This window comes from Ailuropoda melanoleuca, chromosome 1, assembly GCF_002007445.2.
Source record: "Ailuropoda melanoleuca isolate Jingjing chromosome 1, ASM200744v2, whole genome shotgun sequence".
In the NCBI taxonomy this organism is placed as follows: domain Eukaryota; kingdom Metazoa; phylum Chordata; class Mammalia; order Carnivora; family Ursidae; genus Ailuropoda; species Ailuropoda melanoleuca.
In genome coordinates, this window is record NC_048218.1 from 56764381 (window position 1) to 56791066 (window position 26686).

The 26686-nt window shown below is 37.1% G+C and overlaps 2 protein-coding genes across 5 annotated transcripts in view; one reads left to right on the forward strand and one right to left on the reverse strand.

The window, feature by feature from the left end:
- The window catches only part of NAA50 (N-alpha-acetyltransferase 50, NatE catalytic subunit), a 24148-nt gene extending 14058 nt beyond the window's left edge, over nucleotides 1–10090 (reverse strand). For both annotated transcript variants that reach the window (XM_011230175.3, XM_002923492.4), the window contains exon 1: nucleotides 9831–10090. In XM_011230175.3, the coding sequence (XP_011228477.1) occupies nucleotides 9831–9838 (8 nt within the window). In that variant the 5' untranslated portion in view covers nucleotides 9839–10090. The remainder of the gene's footprint in view (nucleotides 1–9830) is intronic.
- Nucleotides 10091–10776: 686 nt separating this feature from the next.
- ATP6V1A (ATPase H+ transporting V1 subunit A) overlaps nucleotides 10777–26686 on the forward strand; it is a 58968-nt gene continuing 43058 nt past the window's right edge. The window contains exon 1 of one of the 3 annotated variants that reach the window (XM_034658693.1): nucleotides 10777–11004. The gene's annotated coding sequence lies outside the window, so the exon portion shown is untranslated. Of the gene's footprint in view, nucleotides 11005–11867; nucleotides 11891–26686 lie in introns of those variants that run through there. The other 2 variants (XM_002923493.4, XM_034658685.1) reach the window with 2 other exon arrangements.

Consider the following 26686-nt stretch of genomic DNA (forward strand, 5'->3'; position numbering starts at 1 on the left):
GAGAGAGGGAACACAAGCAGGGGGAGTGGGAGAGGAAGAAGCAGGCTCATAGCGGAGGAGCCTGATGTGGGGCTCGATCCCATAACGCCGGGATCACGCCCTGAGCCGAAGGCAGACGCTTAACCGCTGTGCCACCCAGGCGCCCCGCCTATACTTTTTTTTTAAAAGTCGTTCATGATAAAGACTCATACTGTACTATTTACAGATAGAATGAGATAGTATATCAAGAATTTCCTTTGAAGTACTCCAGCAAAAAAGGAAAAAGGGAAAGTACTGATCAGGCAAAGACAAAAGAACATAAGAATTAATATACTACCTATTGGAATTGATGCATTGAGGGCTCAATGGACTACTGACTTTTATAGGTACTTGTATATTTCCATAATAAAAAAGAAAACATACATTACTTATTACATAAGGAACCAGAAGCTGTAGCACTTTGCATTTACGTTAAGTTTTACAGCAACTTTGGCTAAGAAAGAACAAAGACATGCTATTTTTGATACTAAAACTCATGGTAGAAAGCACTTGATGCCTGACTTATTCTCGACCATTTGAAAAACCACAACCCCTCAATTCCCAGCTGTACCAAGCCTTCAGTTTCCAGAAAAGAAGTTGAATAAGAGCTGGATAAGAATGAGCCTTCCATTCTGGTACAGACCTCCTCTTCTAAATTCATCAATCTCAGGATAGCCTGTTACATAGTCTTTGCCTTTGGTGTAAATGGCCACATGTCCTGACACTTTTTTTCCATTAAAACTACTGTCAAACATGTTTTAGGTAAGAATGATCATTTAAAAAATTATTTATATAATGTAGTTTAAATGCTACCTGTGATTAGAAGCAATGTTGGTGTTAAGTAGATAAAAACAGATAGTAGGGGGAATGCATTCAGAGCTTTTACATTAATTTAACTCATAAGAATTCTTTTTTTTAACACATCACTTTGAGAGTTATTTCCTGAAATATAAATGCTGCGTAATATATATCCTCTGATTATGTGAACAGATCACGTTACCAAGAAAATCACAGTGAATTAGAACATCTAAAAACAAAACTACTAAAAGAAACACTTGAATTTTAGGGGTAAACAAACAGGAGCCTATAAAGAAGTCCGAGAAACATTTTTCAAGAGAGTAGGGAAAAAGTCTGGAGAAGTAGTGGCACAAAATCCAGAAATGGATTCCAAACCTGCCTATACACCAGAATCACTCTGCCAGTTAAAAACTCAGATTTCCACATCCCACTGTGGAATCTTTAATAATTAAGGCTCCTTATGTTAACCACGCAAGTTTAGCATCCAACTAAAGTAATTAGCTTCCCAATGCACAGGTATAAACTTCCATATCCAAGAATTTTGGTGAGGGAAAGTAAGGCTAAAGATGGGCAGAGAGAAGTGGATTTCATAGAAAAATTAAATCATTTCCCCTATGTAAGTAACACACTATTATTACGCTATAGTGTTTATGTTTGTGACAGCTAGTTCTGAAAGCTAGTCTCAAATTCAAATCAGCCTGACTCCTGAAACCTGGTTATTACTCACTACACTGTTTACTTACTTCAGATAAGACTTCAATGTAACTTATTCTTTTTTAGAGATTTATTTATTTATTTAGAGAGAAAGAGAACACACACAAGCAGGGGGAAAGGGAGCGAGAGTGTCCCAAGCAGACTCCATGCTGAGCGCAGAGTTGGACACGGGGCTTGAGCTCACAACCCTGAGGTCATGACCTGAGCCGAAATCAAGAATCAGATGCTTGAACAACTGAGCCTCCCAGGTGCCCCACATTACAGTGTAATTTAACAACATAAACTCCCTTAATTTAGCAATCGAGGGCTTCCACTCTGTAGATAAGCCCGAAATTCCTGGACTAAAAGTGAAATCTGCTACATCTGTTAGACTCAACAGTTTCTTGTTTTTAATTTAAGTTGGCTACTAATATTTAAATCAGAAGCTTTTACATAAAGCCTACATTTCTGCTTTTTTTTTTTTTTTTACTCATTTATCTTATCTGCCTGGTCCCAGGTTCCTGTTAGCACCAGTTTACAACCCTAACTGTAAAAAACTGATACAGCAGTAATTAAAGAAACTAAATTATTCTCTTGGCTCAAATAAATTCATGTGACATGTCATTTTTTTCTTGTTTTTCAAATCCGTAATGAACCTCAATGTTTCTTCTACCAAAGAGTTTAGAATAAGGATCTAAAAAGGGAAAACGGATATAGCAAAAGTGCCGATGTATACCAAGTTGTTAGATCTAAACACAGCTACCTGCCCCCTACTTTATAGAGCCCATTAGTTATTTATTTCTATCAGCACCACAAGATTAATCTGTTAGTCAAATCTCATACCATCCTCATGCTTAGAATACGGTAGAAAACCTTTACCTGTGGCTTAAAACAAGCACTGTGATACAATGATAATGCATGTTAAGTATTTAGCACAGCAACATCAGATAATAAGCACTCAAATGTTTTTAGCTATCAAAAGTAATGTCAATTATGCCCAAAATTATAAAAACTAAATTTAGTGGCAATATTCTGAAGGGCCACAAGATGGAGGTATGACTACACAAAAGTACGTCTCTCTCTACAAAGTCTGACTGAAGTTACACTGCAAAAAGAGAAAATGAAGTACTGTATAGAGAAAGTTTAAAGTCTAACCATTTATATTTCAAGTGAATATTAAGTACACCTTAGCACAAAATTTTAACTGCTTGGTCACTTCTTGTGGAAAGTGTTTGATCTAGAAGGGCCCTCAGAAGCCACTGGGTCCATTCCTCTTCATTTCACAGATGATGGAACTGAAGCCCAGACAGATTACCTGTGGTTATACAGCCATTTATCAATAAAGCCAGAACCAGGCCTATGTCTACAAATTTCCATTATAGTGCAAGATCAGCCATACATACGACTCCTCTCAAACGAGTCATCTTTACTCAAGGTTATTAAGAGAGAAATACCAAACCGGGAACATTTATATAAGGTGTACTAATGATAAAGGGGATTTGCATAAAACTTAAAAAGTATTTTAGCAAGGATCAAAGTATGTCCATGGTCCTTTGATAAAAAATTCCAAGGGGCTTAGGGTAGATAATTTTTTCTTAGCTAGCAGTAATCTGGTTCTAAACTCTTGCTTTCAAGTAAATTACATGAAAGAGTAATTCCTGTAACGTATAAGTTCCTTTAACTTAAAATCAGTCCACTGAGAATTTATCAAAGCACAGCTTAAATACTAATTGCTCATGAGGGCTTAACCTGTCATCCTGCTGAGATTTCTACCTCATCTGAACTATATTATACTGTTTGTACCCTTCCAAGGCACAGCACCTCTGTGTTGCTGTAAGCATTTATTTTTATACCTTACCTCTTCCGCTGAACTACAAGACTTAGGGCAGGACCTCAAATATATCAAAGAACTGATAAATTACTTCCAGTAAGTCCAAAAAAACTATTAGTGACCATATTGCTAACTATCATTGGTGGCACACTGAACTACAAAATGTGGTTGCTTTTAGTTCAATGCTTTTTGTGTTAAAGTAAGTTTCCTTTAAGAAGATAAATTATGCTGGGGAGTCTGGGTGGCTCAGTCTGTTAAGTATCTGACTCTTGATTCAGCTGGGGTCATGATCTCAGGGTCCTGAGATTGAGCCCTGCGTGGGGCTCCAAGCTCACTGGGGAGTCTGCTTGTCCCTCTCCCAACCCTTCTGTCTTTCCCCCAACTTGTGTGCATGCTCCCTCCAAGTAAATAAATAAATAAATAAGATCTTTAAAAAAAAAAAAAAGATAAATTGTGCTATGAATAATAATCTACATGGACGGGCAGGGAGGTAATCTAAGTGTATCTTTAAATATACTTTAGTTTTCTGGAAAGAGAAATAAATCTTTAAAATGCTCCTAAGTACAATTCTTGCTTAACCTAGTCTGTAACAAGTTCCATCTGTAAAAAATTTCTTCTCATGATCTGGGTCCTAAACTGGCATTGCTCTGACAATATTTACTAATTCGAATGTCTCAACCCCATTTTTCTAAAGAACATTATCTTTGCAATTTGAAGTCAAAACACACCCAATATCCAAATTAAAAACTGGTAAGTTACACAAGTAACAGGTAAGTCATAAACATACACAAATGGCCAGTAAAAGTGGGAAATGTCCAACTTCACTAAGTAATCAAATTAACAGTAACAAAAAAAGGTGGGGGGAGAAATACCATTCATCATCTAACCTGCAAAGTAAAACTAGAATTAGGCTATTATGTGAATATGTCCTCAACCCAACTTGTAAAGAAGCTGTTATTTCTACCATTTTACAAATGCTCAATGTATGCCACTCATCCCAGAAGAAGGTAATTTATAACAACAATGGCTGAAATGGCAGCCATAACGTCCTCCTTCATTTCCTTAAGGTTTTTTCAAGTGACCCTACACTTCGCTATCAGCCCTCGGAGACGATAAGGGCACTCTTACACACTGCTGGCAGTATGAATTGCTACTATCTTTCTAGAGGTCAACTGGCACCAAATATCAGAGACTTAAAAATGCCAGTACCTTCTGATCCAAAAAAATTCACTTCTAGGGAATTATCCAAAAGAAATAAGAATGTGTGTCAAAGTAGTTTTATAAACAAGCATTCACTGCAGCACTATCGAGGACTGAGAGAAGCCTCTGGACTTAGAAACAAGGTTTTCCATTAACAGCTTCAGCAATGAAAGAGGCAGAACACAGATAGCACTAGCTCAGGAAAGGCAATTATTCCTTCTCCATCATGGCAGACAAGGTGACTGGATTTCGGTATTTTAATCTAAGACCAAGAGTGGCTTCAGAATCCTTCATCACAGCCATACACGATCTGTTGGCCCACAAACTGCACATTTACTATTTAAAAACACCATCTAAAATTGGATCCTACGGAAAAAGATCATGTTTTACACCAATTTTTTTTTCAGGGTCTAGCACAGCACTGTCCAAAATAAATACAATTTGAGTCACATATGTAATTTTTAAATTTCTAATACCTAATTAACAAAGCAAAAAGAAATAGATGAAATCATTTCAACATGTAATCAAAATAAAAATTTCACTTTTTAAAAAAGTCTTTTTTTTTCATACTAAGTCTTTTTGAAGTTTATTTACTTTTTTTGGTCATCTCTACATCCAACATGGGGCTTGAACTCAAAACCCCGAGATCAAGAGTCACATGCTCTTCTGACTGAGTCAGCCAGGCACCTCCAAACCAAGTCTTTTTAAAATCCCATGTGCATTACACTGCAAATCTCAATTCGGACGCTAATTTTCCTTGAAAATACTTGATCTATATTTACATTTCACAAACTTTATAGATTCACCTATCCAGGTTGTTCCAAACATACTTGAAAATTGTCCAACAACTGACTTTGAGTATCAGTTTTTAAAATTAAAATTTTAATTAAAATTCAGTTCCTCAGTAACATAAGCCACATTTCAACTGCTCAACAGCCTACTGTAGCGAGGCTTTACTGTGTTGCACTGGACAGGACTAGCATTTTTCCAATAAGTTAGGCAATGAATGTATATAGGAACGGATGGAAGAGATCAAGAGAAAGCAGTGCTCGCTATAGGACAATTACATAGTTTTGTAGTTATTAAATTATAATACATAGTTTTCATTTGTGATGAAAAGGAAGTTTCTATAGTACAATGGGCATTTTAATGGTTTCTGTAGGCTGTCCTTTAAAAAAAAAAAAAAGGACAAACATTTAAATAATTGAGAAGTTACATCATAGCTAATATGTGTAAAAGAAAACCAGAAGTCAAAAGGACTTCCACAGGCCAAAATGGAAAACGTAAGCAAAGTGAAATTTAATATAGATATTAGTTTGGTCTGGCAAAAACACTGGCTTTGAAAGATAATGTTTTACATGGATAACCTTTAAAAAATCTTTTTCAACCCTGAAATTCATGATTATTCTTTGTTCAGAACTTTACCAACAGTTGTCCACCATTTTTGGAAAAAAATCACAACACAGATGGCAACACAGCATTAGTCACCAATGTACACATCTGTATTGGTAGCAGATCTACTTTCTAAATTATATAATGATTTTATTTACAGACAGATGCAAACATCTGATCTTATGATTTATGTTGCAGTTGTACCTGATCATTTACATATTGAAATAAATATTTTATTATAGTTTACTTCTATTTCTCCTTTATGTTGGTTACACCACTATACTGATTTTCTAAAGAACTGTGGCACAGGTAGGTTATATTTTATGTGAATTCATCTCAACAAAGCAAGGGAATATTACAAAGTATTTTAAAATACATTATCTCAATCCACATCCCACAAATTATTGGCTTCATAGAAGCAAGGAGTATGAATTGGAGGTTTACAAAAGTTCCTGAATTCTCCTTCAGCCTCACTGCCTGTCCCCCTACAAAAACAGCAATACAACCTTAAAAAAAAAAAAAAAAAACCCCAAAACTTGTTTTACTGAAGTATAGAATTTGTATGGTAAAGAGCACAAATCCTGTTCACAGCTCATTGACTTTTTTTTACATATGTATACATCTATGCAATCAATATCCAAAGTAAAGATAGAGAATATTTGGAGTACTTCAGAAAACTCTGCTGTGCTCCTTCCCAGTCCACCTGCTGTCAGAGGTAACCATACTTCAACAAAGATTCTGTTGACTGCAAAATCTTCTATTTTGGAAGCACACTGTCCTATATACTGTATTTATATTATTGTTATCTACTTCCCCATCTTTACTTTCCATGTATTCACATCTTGTTGAAGATTTTTTTTTTTTTTAAGTAAGCTCCTCGCCTAGCATAGATCCCAACATGGTGCCGAACTCCCGACCAGGAGATCAAGACCCAAGCTGAGATCCAGAGCCAGAAGCTCAATGGACTGAGCCTCGTAGGCGCCCTAAAGATGTTTTTATTAGAACTGATTTATACCTCTTTGCTACAATTCAAAGGTAAATGGATTCAGTTTTACTTTCTATTATACCATTATATCGGTATTTTAGTTATAGTGCCATCTCAGTCATGGCTGTGACTTCTTGCTTGAATATCACCTTCCAAGAGAGGAACACTAGATAAAAATTATCAGCTTACCATCCACAAATTCAACCTACAACATCCCCGGTCCATAAAAACAAGCAGCTTCAGTACAAAGGGAATAACATCTTGTAATACACCCTCAAGTTTCTAGACCATGCATATAAATACATGCAGTAATTAAAAACTGGAAATTTATCTACTATGGAGGAAAGGCAAATACCTGCCAATACAATGGAATGTCCTGCTACTAATAAAAACAAAGTATAAATATGAAGAAAAATCAAATAAAATAGTAAGTTTTAAAAATTTGAAAACAATAAGCAATATAGGCAACAACATAAAACATTTAAATAGATGATTTAGAGTTAGAAGTTCTTCAAGTTTCCAATTTTACATATTTCTATTCAACTTACAGTTCAGTTAGCTCAATATTCAATAAAACACTTAGCAAATAAAATTTCATACAAAAATATATAATCAGGACCAAGGTTTTATTTTCATAGGCCTTTCCAAATCAAGAGTCAGGACTATAACACTAACCACACTATGCATGGTGATACAAGTCTTTGAACTAAAGAACCTTAGAATCTTTTTAAATAATGTCTATTGTCTTCATTTTTTCTGTGCCTTAAATACAAGACTTAGAAATGAAAAAAATTTTAAAGTCCCATCTTACCTGGTAGTTATTCATCTGGGAAGTTAAAGGAACTATTCCTGTGAAATCATCTTAAAAGTTTACCATGAGGAACACAACTTCAAGTTTCCAACAGTAAGTGATAGAACTAGACTTAAAGACTCTTCATTTCGGGGATAGTTGCTGGCTTGCAGTACAAATTCAGTAACTATAAATTTCCTCTAGATTTGGCCAGTTACTCGTTTCTGGGGATTTGCCACCATCGTGTTGTCACACGTAAATCACCATTTTAAGTAAAAAGATAATTGCCTCAGAAGTGTATTAACTGAAGGTAGATTGTGAACAATACTACTGTTTGACCCCATTTCTATTGCCAATTAGGTATCAGAAAGAACATTACACCCTAGCAAGACTGAGCTAGACCAAAGATTTTGAATCTAAACACCCAGAATAATCTCTTGGAAGTCCTCCTTTATAAATCCATGCACTCTCAACTGTGGGAACTATTCAGCCTCATTTTTAGTGCTCTAACAGAACAAGATGAGAAGTATTGTGTGCTGATGAGAATAAAAACCGAGGGGCGCCTGGATGGCTCAGTCAGTTAAGCGTCTGCCTTCCTGTGAGGTCAAGGTGCTAGGGTCCTGGGATCCAGCCCCCCAGGGCTCCCTGCTCAGTGGGGAGTTTGCTTCTGCTTCTTCCTCTCTCCCTCCCCTCTGCTCGTGCTGTCAAATAAATAAATCTTAAAAAAAATAATAATAAAAAACGAGTAAAAGAAAGCATCCATGCTCAAGGGAAAAAAAGAAAAATCTCACTAAAGTATATTGGATCATATATAAAATATCCAAACTTCCTAGATCATGATTCAAGTGCTACAAACACTTCCCATACCTCAGTATCCTGATCGGAACTCTTCAGAACTTGGAAGTTTAATAGTGCAGGTACTATGAAAATTTCATGATTTCTGAACTTTAATGTAAAACATTCAATTCAACAGAATGAATTTCCAATATTTAAAGCAAAATCAGAGTAAGGGATCATGTTACAGACCTAAGGCCAATTAACCTTTCTTGGACCTCTTCAACCCCAATCACATATACACACACGAGTGTCTTGTTTTAGGCAGCCTAAGATTATTTCGAAGACTGACTTTTATTTCATCCCCAAAAGACTGAACAGTTTGAAAGGCTTCACTAACTCAACACAGTTACAATTCTTTAACTGACTTGCTATAATAGAAAAAAATTCAGGCATCTCAGAATGCTTTTAACATTGATAAAAGGAGAGCTCCAAAACGACAAATTTAAGAAATATTTTAAAACACCGTATTATGTAATTAATATTTTAACAGTATGTAATTTAATAGAAAGGTGTTATCCAAATGGAAATAGCTGAACCAAAATAATCCCTAATTTTATCCAAGAGGAAACTGAAAAAATATTCATTTTGCTAACCACCTGAAAAAAGCTTCGTAGTAGTAACCAAGAACCCCCCCTCCCGCCCCCAGCACAGGGGCAATAGCAAACTACTGAAGCAATAGCTCCATCTACTGATCAAAAATACTTCCTTAAACATTTTGGCACCCCAAGACTAAAGAGCTCACGCTCTCTCCCCCTCCTCCACTCGCTCTGACCCAACCCAAATCCAGTTGAGTCACTAGCTCTTAATACTCATCTCCATGCTCTTTATTCCAATTCTTTCTCCCTCCAGAAGGTTCTGCATAGCTCCCAAATGTGAATAAGACATGAAAGGTGTCAAAGACCGCAGGTCCCAGGGTTGAGCCTGGATCTGAAAAGGACAACCAGACCACTCCACTTGGAGTGGCGGGCCTTGGTGGCTCAGCCGTCCACTCCCGGGTAGGAGGCCCACGGCGCCTCACAAGAGCTTTTCCCTGTTGCCCCACTCAGCTGCTAATCTCTGTTCAACCCACACTCGTCCTCCGGGCCGAAATCCTGGGTTCCCCGGGTCTTGCCTCTGCTGGCCCTTCAGCCCGCCAACAGCCCCGCGCCGAGCATCCGCCCCCTCCGCTGAACAGAGAGAAGCCCAAAAATCTCCCTCCGTCGGGTCTTCGCCCGGAGTCTACCCCCCCCCGTCTTCGCAGCCCCTCTCCCCCACCGGCCCGGCCCTGCCCAGTTGCCCTTCCTCACCCTTTCATCTTCCCCGCCTGCTGAGGCCGTTGTTACCACCGATATCAACGCCGTTGTCGTTGCCGCCCTGAGCTCTCCGCGCCCTCAGCTCGGGCCACTCAACCCCCACAAGCCGGCCTCCCCGCCTAGGGAAGGGAGCTGAGCGGGTGACGGAGGCCGCGAGAGTCAAGCGCAGCCCTGCGTCTCCGGAGGGGGCGGGGGTGTTTCCCGCTGCCGCGCTGTGCCGCCGCTTCTCCACACGTGCACACCGGGNCCGGGTACCCCCCCCCCCGCCCGCCGCCGCCGCCGCCGCCGCCGCCAGCCAGACCCGCCGCCGCGCTGTGACCTTTCACCCCGCCCCCTCTGCGCGCCGGCGCGCCGGCAGCCTCGCGCGCAGCCGCACTCCTGGCCTCCGCGCGCCCTTCCCCCTCCATTTCAGGACCTCCATTTTCCTACGGGGCTGTGGCTTCTGGCGTCATCTTTCTCCTCCCATGCCTTACGACACTACTTGTGGGGCTTGCCCGGTAGGCGCTGGCGGTAAAATCCGGATTTTTCCACCCCTCCCTCTTTTCTCCAATTTTAGCAAGATCAATCTTCCCCGGCCCGGTCCTGTTCTTCCGGTTGGTAGACAACACAATGACCTTCAAATGCTGTCTCCTAATAGGATTTTATAAAGATGGTTCTTCTAAATGTAAAGAAATCTGTGGAAGACTCAAAACGAGGTGGTTTTAAGACTAACGTAGTTAACAATCGGCCAGATAACTTGGCTTCCGTCCAGCACAATCCAAGTTTCAACGTCACGTGATTGCCTGGGATTAAGCCTGGATTTCACCGGCGGGCCACTGTGGGCCTGAATGCGGCCATTTCCGGTCCCTGGATCATAGCATAAACGTCACTTCCTTAGCAATGCACTTTAACCCATTTCACGCACGCCCTCTACATTACACTTTACGACAATCTTTGTGAAATTTTTTGTTTTTTCTCTGATTTCATCGCAAGAAAATTAATGTTCAAACCATTCGGAAAAATACAGGTCCTTAAAATGCAGCACGCCTGCCTGGGGGCGGCAGGGCGGAGCTCGAGGTCACGTGACTGTCTAGGCCCGCCCCCCTCTGCAGCTGAAGACTTCCCCTCCCGCAGTGACAGAGCCTCTGGTCGGTGATCGGTACTGTTTCTGTACCTCGTGCCCCGGCAGGTGAGCTGCGACCGGTAACCGGCAACTGGTGGGAATAGATGGGGTGGGAAGAGGAAGAGAAGAGAAAGTGTGAATGGCGGCCTCCGTTGTCAGGGGCTTCCTCCCTGCTGTCACCCTGCGCTGGCTAGGAGCTCTTTACTCCAGTTCTCTTGACCCTCGCTTCCCCCACTGTGGTCGCCCCCGTCACTTAGGGGTGAGACGTCCACATTTCCTGGGGTTGGGGATGAGTGCTGCCATTATGGTTCTCTATTCGGAGTCTTTGGGGCTTCGGGTAGTGGGTTTGGTTCAGCCATTTCTCAGGGTCTGCAGTAGTCTCCAGGTCTTATTCCCCAAAGCTCATTCTTTTGCAGAGGCCCTGCTCGCTCTTTATCTTCAGCCTTGGGCTGGGAAGCTGGGAGGTAGGAAAAACCCTGGAGGCAGAGGCGTCTCCGGTGAGACAGGCTTGGGAGAGGATGTCACTGATGTGGCCCTCATTGCGGAGTCACTGTAAAGCTTGCTCCAAATGTGCTTTCTCAGTAATTCTGAGTTTTTAATCTGACATCCCTGTGTGAGGGGTTCTGTAGATGTTCACATAATTTGGTTGGGCCTGGAAGGGTAAAAGCAGGCTTTTACCTTTCTCTTCTCTGATTTTATGGTGCAGGAAGGGAGAAAACAGTTGAAAGAATAAAGATACACTAGCTTCAAAACAGGAGGTGTTGGTAATGCGACAGTCTCAATTGAATGGGGAGGCGTTGAAAGATGATGGTGTTGCGGTTTCGTGCTCTGCAGGAGACCCAGACTAGCTTATGGAAAAGTGACTGGGTTTCCCCCACAGGGAAGTATTCTTAAGAAACTGATGGGGCTGGAAATATAATGGAACCAAATGTATTTGACCTTAAATTTAGAGGTAAGAAGGTTAAGTAAAGATACCGCTTACTTCTTATTTTCTGCCTTTGACATTCTCTTTTGTCGTGTCTACCCGAAATCCTGTTAATTGCTGTTCCCAATTAATTCCTTGACCAGTGGTAAATTTATATTAAGAAGCACTTATATTCCTCCTTAGCCTTCCCTATTTGTATAACTCCAAGTGACTTCTTCAGATTTTGATGAATAGTGTTTTGTGAAAACACAGAAACTATTTTGCTTAGGTTTTTGCCCAACCTGTTGTACTCCCATTTCATATGTAATGTAGTAACCGATGTTTTGACCCTAAACAATGTGCTTTAGGGAAGAGTGTTTTTCAGTTTGGGGTTAAACTCTTTTATTTACACTGCAAACTCAGAAAGTCCCCTGGTTCTTTTAAATTGAAAGGCCTTACAGAAATTACAGATTTGATTTTTAAAATTTAAATTACAGTTTTTTTAAATTCTGAAAAGTCATGTTCTTTGTTAAACCTTGTAGTTTTATAGCCAATGTAATAAAAGAATCCATTAGAAAGATGGCCGAAAAGTGAGGAAGATGGAATCTTTATCTTTGAGTAGTGGATGTCACTGATTTGTTTTTGTCTTCTTTATCATCCAAATTCTCTACAATAAACTGATTTTGTTAAGGGGAACAAAAGGTTAAAATTCTGGTGTAATATTAATTTAATAAAATATTTTTTATACTAAGTTCAAGATTTAAAAAAAAACCTGATCTATTGTTGCTCTTTGCTAGAAAACATAACTTTAAAAATGTTTCTTGCTTTCCCTAAGTAATAAGACCACTATCCTGAATTTATAGTTTTGGCATTTTGTGCTATTGTCCTAGTCTACTGGCATGGTTATGTAGCCATGCCTGCTACCAAAATAAATATAGTTTCATCCATTAGTTTGCTCCAGAGTGAAGTTCTCTGATCTCTAGAGGAGAGAAAAACATAAGCAGTGTTGCTTCATTGGCCAGGTGACATTACACCAAATAGGACACATTTTTTAAAAGCCCTGGAAGTCCAAACCAGTCCTGTCTGGGTGAGACCAAAGTAGGAAAGAGAAAAACCAGCTTAAGAGCATTGAGTACTAGAGGGGAAGATGTCAATATGAAGGAGGTTGTGAATGAGTCTGCAGTTTTACTTCACAATTTCCCCAATTTTAGGGAACTCTGCCCACTAATGAAATTAACAGCAGGAATTGGTGTCTAAATTGCTATTAAAGTTGAGTGTGAAAAAGAGCTTTAACATTATGCATAATTCATACACAAACAAGTGGTTTGAAGCTAGGAAACCATTTCTGAAACTAGCTTTTTTTGTTTTTAAGAATTTATTTATTTATTTTAGAGATAAAGCTGGGGTAGGAGTGGAGGGGGAGGGCTAAACAGACTCCACGCTTGAGCGCAGGCGGGAGGCTTGGGGCTTGATCCCACAACCCTGAGATCATGACTCCACCCAAGATCAAGAGTCAGATGCTTAACCAACTGAGCCATCCAGGCGCCCCTGAAGCCAGCTTTTTATTAGTTTACGAGTATTACATGGAGAAACTGTAACATTCATTAGGGAATTTTGCTGTAGTCCCAACAGTAAATGACCCACAAGAGTTTTTGTGTTAAGGTCTCTGACACTGCTTGTGGGCTTACTCTGAGGTCTTCCTTAACATTTCTCTGCCTGGGTTATCAGCACCACCAAGAATGCTTTGTCCCCCTATTGACAGAACTGGCCCCTCAGTCCTATAGTACACATGCTATTTTCTGTTCTTCACTTCTACCACATTGTATTTGATTACTGTTGGCTGGGCTGTTCCTTAGTAAACCATAAAGCTCCTAGGAGTTCAAGGATGGTGTCTCTACTCTTGTGTCTTCAGAACCAGGATGCTGAAGTACTTGATGAGTCTTCAGTAAATTTTATTTATTTATTGAATGAGTGTTTGACAGACAGGACGGTTAAGCTAGTTTTAAACCTCTTAAAAATCATAGATCCTGGGGCGCCTGGGTGGCACAGCGGTTAAGCATCTGCCTTCGGCTCAGGGCGTGATCCTGGCGTTCTGGGATCGAGCCCCATCAGGCTCCTCTGCTGGGAGCCTGCTTCTTCCTCTCCCACTCCCCCTGCTTGTGTTCCCTCTCTCGCTGGCTGTCTCTATCTCTGTTGAATAAATAAATAAAATCTTTAAAAAAAAAAAATCATAGATCCTTCTAAGGATCTGTACTAGGTATTGTTTTCAAATATAAATTGGTAATAATAACCATCCAAATCATGATCAGAAGAATAGACAGAAACATCAGACAGACTTTATTAATGCAGTGACCAACTTATTTTCACACCATACATGTTTACTAGTAGGTATGGTTAGTCCAAATATGAAAGGGAAGGGAAGAAGAGTGAGTTGTCCTTAAAAATGTGGCTCTGTATAGGCTACAAGTGATGTAGCACTAGAGTGAAAATCAGAGGGTGATCATTTAGCCTTGCTACTTTAGTTACATGCTTTTTAGAGTAAAGTTGGGAGTGGAGGCTTAGGATTTGATACTTGAGAATCTTTCTCCCACGGGTATCTTAAATTCAGGTGAGATAAGCCCTAGATAATCTATGTGAAAGTATTTTAAAAACTAAGTGATATTTAAATGTAAAGCCATATAATGTAGACTTTATGAGAATAGATTTCCCAGTTATACAGACCTGGGTTCAGGTTCTGACCCTACCACTTATTTAGGCTATGTGACCTTGGACAGTTTACTTAATCTAAGCTTAAATGTTCTCAGATTTAACTTTATCCCATAGGTGCTATTAAAGTAGACTATGAATACAGGGAGCCTAGTACATTGTAAATTTTTGTTAGCTTTACTCATATCTGGTTTGGTTTTATACACTGAATTTTTAAAAAAGATTTTATTTATTTAAGACAGAGAAAGAGAGAGCATGCGCACACGCGCGCTGAAGCAGAGGGGCGGGGCAGAAGCAGGCTCTTTGCTGAGCAGGGAGCCCAATGCGGGGCTCCAGCCCAGGGTCCTGGGGTCATGACCTGAGCTGAGGGCAGTCGCTTAACCAACGGAGCCTTCAGGCGCCTCCTGTATACTGTATTTTTAAAGGAGACTTAAGTCATCCTATAAAATGAGGAACAGGCTTGGGGTGTAGAGAAATGAATAGAATTTGAAATGAGGCTATTACCAAAAAATAGAGGAACTAGAAAAATGTACTTATAGCAGAGATTCTAAAACAGATTTATCAATAGAAGCTGAGAAATATCAACAAATTCCCATTATTTTGGCAACTGCAGTGACTTAATATTTTTTATATAGATTTTTCCAAAGCTTATGATTGTTAATATGTAGAATCAATTTAAGGAGTAGTTCTTCTGTTTCTAAATTTTTATCCTTACAGTGGGTTATAGAAATATATTAAAATTGTGCAGAGCTATAGAGCAGGAACTTTTGAGTATATGCTTATGCTTAAAATTTTTGCCTTTTATTTTACATGTCTTTAATTTTTGTCCTCATATGAAGTAGATGGGAACGTAGAGAATATGACAGTGACATGAACTGGAGTAAAAAAAATTTTCCTTCTAAATTGATGATTCACAAAGATTAGTGGTTTTATGTTGGAAAATACCAGTAAATTAAACAATAATTGAAGTATAGTTATCATGAGTTAATGTTTCACCTTAATCCTGAAAAATTTATTACTAATTTATTCTAAGGAAAGATTTTTATGGAGAGATTACTGAATTTAATGTCAACTTTTATATTTTGGTGAAGTAAATTGTGGTCTGTGTTTTCCATTTAATTTCCTTCTGTAGAGACTTTAAAAGTTTTACAGTTCTCTTTTTTCCTATTGTGAAATGAAAGTGACTGGTTTATATAAGTGTATTCTTTTATGCATATAGTATATACATATTGTATATATAGTAAATATATATATACATATATGTTTTTGTGTGTATTTATAAAGACGACTGGAATGGATATATATTTTCATAGTATAAGTATAGATTCTTCTTTTTACTTAAATTATCAAAGGTATTTTTAGAATTAACTACTGTGAATAAAATTATCTATGACTAATTTATTTTAAACTCCCCTTTATTTTTGTTCGTAGTTATCTCTATTTAATAAATTTTACAGCCGTGATTAGGCTCTTTTTAAAAATTGGTATTCAGGTATTTTCAGATCTGACCTGTGCTATTTTTTTGGTATCAAAAAATTTTGAATCAAAAAGCTTTTTTGTTTTTTTGTTTTTAAAGATTTTATTTATTTATTTGACAGAGATAGAGACAGCCAGCGAGAGAGGGAACACAAGCAGGGGGAGTGGGAGAGGAAGAAGCAGGCTCATATCAGAGGAGCCTGATGTGGGGCTCGATCCCATAACACTGGGATCACGCCCCCAGCCGAAGGCAGACGCTTAACTGCTGTGCCACCCAGGCGCCCCTGAATCAAAAAGTTTTGAATCTTAATGCTGTCTGTAAGAACTATTGTTCTTTTGGTGATATACCTTTTTAAAAATTATACCTACAACATGTCATGTTTTGTTTCTTTTCTTAAAGATAATTAAGCATATTTCATTGACAATAAAATGGATAATGCCTGGTGTGATCCAGAAGAGCTCCAGATGTGTTTGAGCAATGAAAAACAACCAGACTTCATGTTTTGTTTTAGTTATTTCTTTAATTTTTTAAAAAGGAGTGTTTGTTTAAAAGTAAAATGGAGAAGACTAATTTGGGAAATACTTATAAAATTGAAGAGAGAGCATGATTTAAAAAACTATGTCACAGTGATTATATATTCATATTGGAAAAGTTGGAAGGAGATGCATCAAAATGAGTGATTATCCCTGGATTAGGAGATTAAAGAAAGATTTAGAATTTATTACTCTTCCTTTTGTGTATGTGAATTTCTACCATCAGTAGTCATTGCTTTGGGCAGCAAAATTTTTTTTTAATTTGATATGGAGAATTAAGACATTTAAGTAATGATTTCTTCTTAATTATCTGAATATATTAAGTGAAAATGTTTCAATTTATCCAGATAACTAAATAAATTATTTAATTTTATCAGTGCAGATGTATTTTTAGGCTTATGTAAGCACAGCAAAATTTTAAAAGCAGAAGTAAATCCCAGCATATAAAGGAATCTAATACATGACAAAGCTCTATTTCAATCCATTAGGAGAAAATGGCACATATATAGTAAATGTAACTGATACAACTTGTCTGTCTCGAAGAAAATAAAATTGAGCTGCTGCTTTGCAGCACAGGCACAAAATAATTTCAGAGGGATTAAAAGCTTAAATGTAAACAATAAAATATTTAAAACATTAATCCCCTGAATTTTCTTTGTACATACAGACTAGATGTAGTAGTTTTCAATGGCAAAGATAAAGGACAAAAGTCAGTTTGGAAAAATAGTGTTTGAAATATGTATAACAAATAAAGAGTTAATATATATAAAAAGTAGTACATATTAAGAAAGAGTCCATGCAATAGAAACATAGATAAACGTGTGACCAGAGCTTCATAGAAGAGAAATCCAAACATTCAACAAACATAAAAAAAAGACAAAACCTCACTAGTAATTGATATGCTAACAATGAAATACTCTTTTCTGACGAGCAAAAATAAAGTGGTAAACCTACTGCTAATAGATTAGGATCTGCGGTAAAGGATTTTCTCATAGGATGCTAGTGGGGATGTGAATTGTTACAGTTTTTTTAGTAAACAGTCAGGCAGTGTCTGTTAATACTGAAAATATATATTCTTCCATCCAGCCGTCCCATTCTGTGGAATCTTAGAAATAAAGACAAGCTAGGGGTGCCTGGGCGGCTCAGTCAGTTAAGCATCTGCCTTCGGCTCAGGTCATGATCCCTGGGTCCTGGGATTGAGTCCCTTGTCAGGCTCCCTGCTCAGTGGGGAGCCTGCTTCTCCCTCTCCTCGTTCCCTTCCTCCCGCTCATATGCTCTCTCTCAAATAAATAAATAAATAAAATCTTTTAAAAAAGAAAGACAAGCATTTACATGAATGTTGATTGCAGCCATGTTTTATAGTAACAAAAACCTGGGAACAAAGGGAATATCTGTCAATTAGGAGTATTGTATAAATCATGGCATAGGCATATCATGAAATATTTTTGAAGTTATTAAAAAAATAGGAGTTAAAGCTATACTGATGAGTGGAAAGGATCTCCATCATGTACCTTAAATGACAAAGGCAAAGTTAGAGAAATGTATGTAATGAGATCCCATTTTTCTAAAGCAGTTGAGAAAACACTTTGAGTTTTGTATGTGCTTAAACAGTTGTTAACATTGGAAGGAGGAAATAAGCAAAAGAAAAAAGAAGGAAAGAAAAAAAGAGTACCCCCGCAATAACATATGCATGTAAAACTGTTTACGCATGTCTGTACAAGATCAGTTGCAGGAAAAGATGTTTAGTGGTCATGTCAGAATGGTTGGATGGGCATTTCAGATTTTTACTTTCGTCCTTACGCTTTTCTGTATTATTGTGTTTTTATTTTTACAATGAACATAGTGTTTCTGTAATTACAAAAAACAAAACCATTGACATTTAAGAAATAAGCATTCTGATAGGGCAAAGAAGGAATTAATAAGGAGGAAAATACCACTTGAAATGACCAGAAATGGCAATTACCTGAAATATTTTTTGACTTATTTATTCTCATGGTTAAGGGGAAAGTGTATAAATTGTCCTGATAACTCCATAAGTTCTCCTTATTTTTGTATATGTGGTAACCATTGTGTACCCAATAAGAAGTTGTCATTAAAAATGTGCATGGAAATGCCAGACATTACCAGATTGGGTTGCAAATGTACTCTTTATTTTTGCTGTGGATATTAAATTTTCCAGAAATTCTTTATGCCTGGGAGATACAGAGCATATTGCACAAATATGGAGTATATCATCTGACTTAATCATATGACAAAATCAGAATAAGGAAAAGTCCACATTTGAGTTTTAGTCAATAAAAAAGCCCCGAAAAATGAAATACGGGAGTAACTCTCCTTAGGAAAGCTTCAAATAAGATTTTATATATATATATATATATGTATATATATATATATATATACATATATACATATATGTGTATATATGTATTTTTTAAACTCTACGGCCAACGTGGGGCTTGAACTCATGACTCTGAGATAAGAGTCACATGCTCTACGCACTGAGCCAGCCAAGCGCCCCTCAAATAAGAATGTCTTTAAAGAGGCAAAATTAAAAGTATTGACAATTATTTAATACTTTATTTCAGTCCTTTTAAGAGGCTGAAGTTAATACATCGTTCAAGGCTGTGATAGAAAATGGCAGGGACGGCTGAGTGGCTCAGTCTGCCTTTGGCTACGGTCATGATCCCAGGGTCCTGGGATGGAGTCCCGCATCAGGCTCCCTGTTCAGCGGGGAGTCTGCTTCTCCCTTTTCCCCCTGCAAGTGTGCTCTCTCAATCTCTGTCAAATAAATAAATAAAATCTTAAAAAAAGAAAAAAAGAAAGAAAATGGCAGGTGCTTTAGAGTTGGATTTGTTGTATGTTTAAAGCATCTGTATTTGTTTCTCATGTTCTTTTTTGTTTTTCTCTTTTCATTACCAATATTATTAACTTAATAGCATATATGTTCTTTATCACAAACCATACAAATTTCTTTTTTTTTTTTAATGATTTTTTATTATATTATGTTAGTCACCATACAGTACATCCCCGGTCATACAAATTTCTTTTTGAAAAGAATTGGAATATATGTAAATAATAAGTAATTTTCAAATTATATTGAGAGACAACATAGCAAGGAGGTTAAGGGCATAAGTACTGGAGACAGACTGAGTCACATCCTGGCTCTGCTACTTCCTAGCAGTGTGACTTTGGGGGAAGTTGCTTTTATCTTTCTGCATTTTTCTCAGTTTTAAGATAGAGATAATAAGAGTATTTTGTTAAGTGTTGTGGGGATTAAATGAATTATATAAGAAAAGTGATTAGACAACTATTGGCAAGAAAGATCTGTGTAAATATTTGCCATTATTATTTAGTTACCATGCTCTTTTGTTCAGTTAGATATATATAGTAATTTTATTACGTGGCTTAATTATTTTAGCACTCATTCAGTCATTCAATAATATTTTTATTCAAGTTGAATGGATAATACATGTATAAATGCAGTAAAAACTATGTACTTATATATGTGTATTTTCTCCTCCTCTCCCAATCCTTATTTTTTTTCACAAAGGTAGTACTGCTTCACATTGTTCTGGACATTACATTTTTCACTTAGCAGTGTTATCTGGGAGATTTTTCCACATTTGTACAGTTAAAACTACATCATTCTTTTAAATAATAGTCTAGTATTTAATTGTGCTAATGTGTCATCATCATCATATGTAACATTTATTGAGAGTTTACTACTGATCCAGACACTTTTCTTGATGTTTTAGTTGTATTCATTCATGGAAGCCTCACAGAAACCTTATGAAATAGGTACTGTATTTATCCCCATTTAATAAATGAAGCAAATTAGGCCTGGGGTGGTTAAATGCCCAACAGTGTCACACAGCTCATAATAGGATTCAGGATTTGAATCCAGGGCATCTCTTTTCAGAGTCTGTCTTAATACTGCTGAGTATTAACAGCCGTTTTTACTATGACAAGTTATTTAACTAGTCTCCATAGTAATGGACGTTCCCAGACTTTTGCTATAAGAAACAGGCTGTAATATTTTGATAATAGGACATTTGGTACACATTAAGGAAATTCCTGGGAATGGAAGAACTGGGTCAAAGGATATGTACATTTTGAAATTTGGTGGGTATGGCCAAATTACTTTCCAGTTTAGCAATGCACAGAAGTTTAGATTTGTCCTCAGTATTGTGCTTAAATCTGCCAAATCATTCAGCTTGAGTCTTTGGGAAGCTAAGTAGCTAAATGCCTTGAACATTTCTAGCATCCCTGAATTACGAGTGATCTACCATCTTGTGATAGCATAGACTACCCATCATATCTACTCAATGGAACAGTGTCACTATAAGAACAAAGTATGACATTTGGACTTCTTGTTACTTTCAAATAATGGTAAGTTTTCATGTTATGATTCGAAGTGTTGCTTATGTGATTTATGCATTGAAATGCTATAAATTGAAGTTTGAATGTGTACCATTGAAAGAGCAAAATGCTACAATTGTCAATGTATATTATTAAAAGAATAAAATGCTGCGATTGTTAATAATTGTGAAAGTTGCCAATTTTATGTACCAAAACAATAATGTAAGTGCTTTCAAATAAATAGGGAATCAGATTGCCAATTAATAAGACCACTGAGAGTGTGATACCTAAATGTATGAATAATTATGTATTTTCTTATGACAAATGGGTTTTCAGTTATCTGTAAGTCCTGGTCTTCGGTAATGCAGAATTAGGCAGTGGGAGGTTTTACTCAGCTGAGGTGCAACATCCACGAATTGTTTTAAATATACTTCTGCTCAGTGTCCTCTGTCTCATTTGTTTCAAGAAAGGGAAAAAAATATCATTAATTCAAAAGGAGGCTGACTGACACCAAATTCTTTAATGGGATCCAAAGCAGACACTTACAGTACAGAATCTGCTCAGGTCCCAGCCTTGTGTACCTACAGTGCTCGAATGTACCTACAGTACTTGAATGCAGATTTATAGTACTTGCTGTTGTTCAGCGGGATGTGAGTGTGTGTGTGTTTAAATATGATCTCATCCTCACCCAAAGATACTGTTGGATAACGAGGGTGGGGGAAATACCTATAAAGGGGCAGAGATAAACAGGCTATCAGTTCTTTATTGTGAACTATTTCTACTTCAAATTAGAGCAGTATAAAACAATAGACAATAACTCTCCCTCTATCTTTATCCTCCAAATGAGTCATTGAACCATAGCAACTTTGATATCCAAAATATTAGAGCTTAGCCTGTGTCTTGGAAGACAAACCTTTCTATATCTCATATGTCAAAAATTCATTCAAGATAGGGTTAAGATTTTCCCAAATCTTCATCCAAGATAGTGCTTTAAGTCCTGTTCTGAAAACATAGATGAGTAAGTACTTTAAAGGCATATCTGACTTCTGTATTCCTGAGCTATTAAGTATTCCCAAGATTTGCTGAACTTGACAATATTGAAGTGTGCTCATACAGCCTTATCAGGAGCCACATCAATTCATTCTAAACAGACAGAAACTTGTTTGGCTGTTTTCCATGGTTCCTCCTGTGATTCTCCTGGGGTTAAGATTCTCTTATGAGTTTCATAAGCCATGTTGTCTTTTATAACTATTAGTCGACAAGTAAAAGCAAAAATGAATGTGATATATACTGTGTAAGCATTTATGCCCTATAGGAGTCATATTGCTAATATTTTGTGCTTTTGAAATAGTTTTATTGAGTATAATTGACATAATTGCACATATTTAAAGTGTGCAGCTTGATGTTTTGATGTATGTATACACCTGTGAAACGATCACTGCAATCAATATAGTGAACATGTCATCACCTCCAAAAGGTTTTTTCTCATGCTGCCTTGTGATTCCTTCCTTCTATACCTCCCCACTACCCATTTCCAAGCAACCATTGATCTTTTTTCTGTCCCTGTAGGTTAGTTTGCATTTTCTAGAATTTTACCTAAATAGAACCATTTTTTTTTTTTTTGGTCTGCCTTTAACTTAGCATAATTATTTTGGGATTCTTCCAGGTTTTAAGCATTTCAGCGTTTAATTTTTTTCATTGCTGAGTATTATTCTGTTGTGTAACTGTACCACAATTTGTTTATTCATTCATCTGTTGATAGATATTAGGGTTGTCTTTCCAGGTTTTGGCTGTTATGAATAAAGCTGCTATAAACATCCATATAAAAGTCTTTGGACATAAGTTTTCATTTTTTTTTTAAATTGTTTTTATTTTAAGGTATTTTTTAAAGATCTTACTATTTCTTTCTTTTTTTTTTTTTAAAGATTTTATTTATTTATTCGACAGAGATAGAGACAGCCATCGAGAGAGGGAGCACAAGCAGGGGGAGTGGGAGAGGAAGAAGCAGGCTCATAGCGGAAGAGCCTGATGGGGGGCTCGATCCCATAACGCCGGATCACGCCCTGAGCTGAAGGCAGACGCTTAACCACTGTGCCACCCAGGCGCCCCTAAAGATCTTATTATCTCTAAATAATCTCTACACCCACTGTGGGGCTTGAACTAATAACCCCAAGATCACAAGTCTCATGCTCTACCAACTGAGCCAGCTAGGTGCCCCCATAAGCTTTCATTTCTTATGGGTAAATACCAAGGAGTAGAATGGCTGGATCATATGTGGGTGTATGTTTAACTTTTTAAGAAACTGCCAAATTGTTTTTCAAAATGCTTGTATCATTTTACATTCTTGCCACCTGTATATAATAGTTCTTGTTCTATATCCTTACCAACATTTCCTATGGTCTTTTTAATTTTAGCCATTCTATTGTGTGTGGAGTGGCATTTTATTTTGCTTTTAATTTGCATCTTTCTAATGATGTTAAACATCTTTCATGTAGTTATTTACTATCCATATATTTTCTTTGGTGAAGTATATGTTCAAACCCTTTGCTCATCATTTTAATTGTTTTTTTTTTTAATCCAGTGTGGGGAGTTTTAAAATATATTCTAGATATGTCCTTTAATACATTTATGCTTTGCAAGTATTTTTGCCCAGTCTGGAACTTGGCTTTTTTTCTAACAATATTTTGAAGAGCAAAAGTTTGTAATTTTCATGAAGTACAATTTATCAATTTTTTTTTTATGGATTGTGTTTTGAGTATCCTATCTAATAAATCTACCTAGTCCAAGATCACAAAGGAAGTTTTATGGTTTTAGATTTTACATTTAGGTCTACCATCCATTTTTAGTTTATTTTTGTATATGCTACAAGGTGTGTATTGAAGTACCTTTTTTTTTTGCATTTGCTTATAGACTTGTTCTACCACTTATTAAAAAACTTTCTCCACTGAATTGCCTTTGCACTTCTGTCAAAAGTCAGTTGTCCACTTATATCTGTATTATATAGCCATTTTGAGCTAATAAATGTTTATAAAATTTTAAATAATAATACCAGACAGAACAATAGAGATTTTATCTATTCTTTGTAGAATGATTTGGTGTTCTAGCGTTTATAGTAAGCAAAATAGCCATTAAAATTTCAAGATTTTCAACTTCTTTTTTTTTTTTTTAAAGATTTTATTTATTTATTTGACAGAGATAGAGACAGCCAGCGAGAGAGGGAACACAAGCAGGTGGAGTGGGAGAGGAAGAAGCAGGCTCATATCAGAGGAGCCTGATGTAGGGCTCGATCCCATAACACCGGAATCACGCCCTGAGCCGAAGGCAGACGCTTAACTGCCGTGCCACCCAGGCGCCCCAAGATTTTCAACTTCTAACAAAAGTTTTTACATTAGAAGGTCATTCTGTGATGATGGCATTTGGTTTTAGCTTTGGCCTCAGCTAAATACTGGCTTTTTTAGATCTTGGCCATTGGGCATTAGGCCAAAATGTGTATTTAGTGCACTTCAAAGGTGGTGTATCAGTTTTCATAGGCGATAAATGAGCATGCTTATATCCCACACAGCCTTTGCCAGTACTGTCACCGAGCGATATTTAGTAATTCTCTACTATGTGTCAGTATGCTTTACTGTGTAATTGGGGTACTCAACGAATGAAACAGGTATAGTCCCTGTTTCCCTGGCATTTGCAGTCTGGCAGTGGAGACAGACATTGAACAACTCTGTTCACAGATTTTTAATTACAGTGGTAGCAAGTATGACAAAGGAGCAATATTGAAGACTGTGAGCACATACCAGGAGGAACTGGAAGTTAATTCCTTAGCAAACCATACGATTGAAAACCTCTATCTGTGATTAAATCCTTCTCTCCCCACAGCCACTTTAGTTAAATAAACCCTGGTTGTTACTAATCATGGAATACTAGGCAAACCATTAGAAATGCAGCTTCTTGCCCTCTGAATTGGAAGTGTCTGTGAACTTTTGATTGAAGTCATACCTTTAAGTCCATGTTGTGAAGTGTTTTGTCACCTATACTAGGCAGCATTCTTTCCCACTTCTGTGCACACTTTATCCTTTAGGTCATATTTTCATTGCAGAGATTTTATGAATTCCTGAGTTGAAGGTGAACTTGTTTATGGTGATGCTTCTTTTAACATTGGGTTAATGTGTCTTTGTACACTTTGTAAACCTTCTATCTCTTCCATCCATGAAATAAATGGCAGGACAGATCCATTTGAATACATAAATATCACTTTATAATACAAATCTAATAGCATTTTCACTGCAACACTGTTGGTGCTGACTCTTCTATGTACATTGTTCTCAGATATGTGTATTGCTTATATTTGGCCATGTTGGCTGTGGTATGTTTGCTTGGCTAAACAATCCAGAAAGTTTCTCCTTAATTAACATTTAAAAGAGCGATACAGTAATTGTAGCCAGTTTTCAAGAGAGGTTTCTTACTATTTTGAGCAGTGGCCTTTTTTTTAAGTAGTTAAAAATTTCTAGGTTGATTACTTTTAAAGGGGATAGTTCTCATACATAACTGCTGACATTTTTTAAATTGGTACGGTCACTTCAGCCGCAGTTTATCTGAGACAATCTATCCAAAAGCCAAACAGCCATTGCAGTGCTCAGAGGCCATGAAGGTTGAGGATCCTCTCAGAAGAGAATTTGCTAAGGACAGTGCTTGGTACTGTGAACTTGGACTTGCGGACTATTTAACACAAGAAATTTCATTATTATTAAATACACTGGGGTTTGGGGAAAGACTGTAAGATTTCAGATAAACTAATAGTTCAGTTTGTCATTAGATCTTAAAGATATTTCTAGTTTTTCACTTTTGCAGTGTTTAACACATATGTAAATAAATCCTTATCCATATGTCAAACATATTCCCAGAGGTACAATTTATAATCAGAGGGTTTGAACATTTATTTTAAGGGCCTTGTTGCATATTGCCAGATTGCTTTCTGTATTTCTTAGAAAATAATAAACCCAAACTGACCCTTCCTTGATGGTTGTAGGTCATTCTTATGACCCTTAATTCACAGTCTCTTTCATTATCTACTTTTTGTTTATTCTTGGAGTATAGCTCTCTAATAATTTGGTATTTTGTTACTTTAAATCTGTAGTAATCTAAAATATTAGGTAATAATTTTTAATTGTACATAAATTGAGTCAAGACAATAATGAAGGTCTCTTGAAACATGTAGAAACTTAAAGACAGTCATTTTAGCAGTTTAGAAATCTGTTTTTCTATTCTTAGCCTTGGTTCTAATGACGATTGACAAGTCTGACCTCCTTCTGTATAAATATTATTGTACTGTATTCAGTTCTGATAATGCTATATTGTTGTTTCTAGGAAATACGTTTTTTTCCCCCACATTTTAACAACTGTGAAATTAATGCCTGTCCTGAAATTTCTGGAGTGTAATAGAAGAGTATGTTATAATTGATGGTATCTTAGATTAGATGAAATATGGCATTACTTCTAGGTAGGAGTGTGTATGTAAGAATTGCTCTTATGAGACATCAGCATAAAGAGTATCCTTATGGATCCTTACTTGTTTGCCTTACCTCGGCTTCCCCTAGTCAGTAAGTTAAAATCAATAAAAGTATACTAGCAAGTATAAAAAACAGAAATAGCAAAAAGTGGGAAGCTGTCTTGGTGCCCAGTAAGGAGAATTACTAGGTAAGCTATGGTATCCCTTTAATGAAGTATTTTACAGTTCAAGATGATACTTATGAATAACAATATGTGAGAATAGAT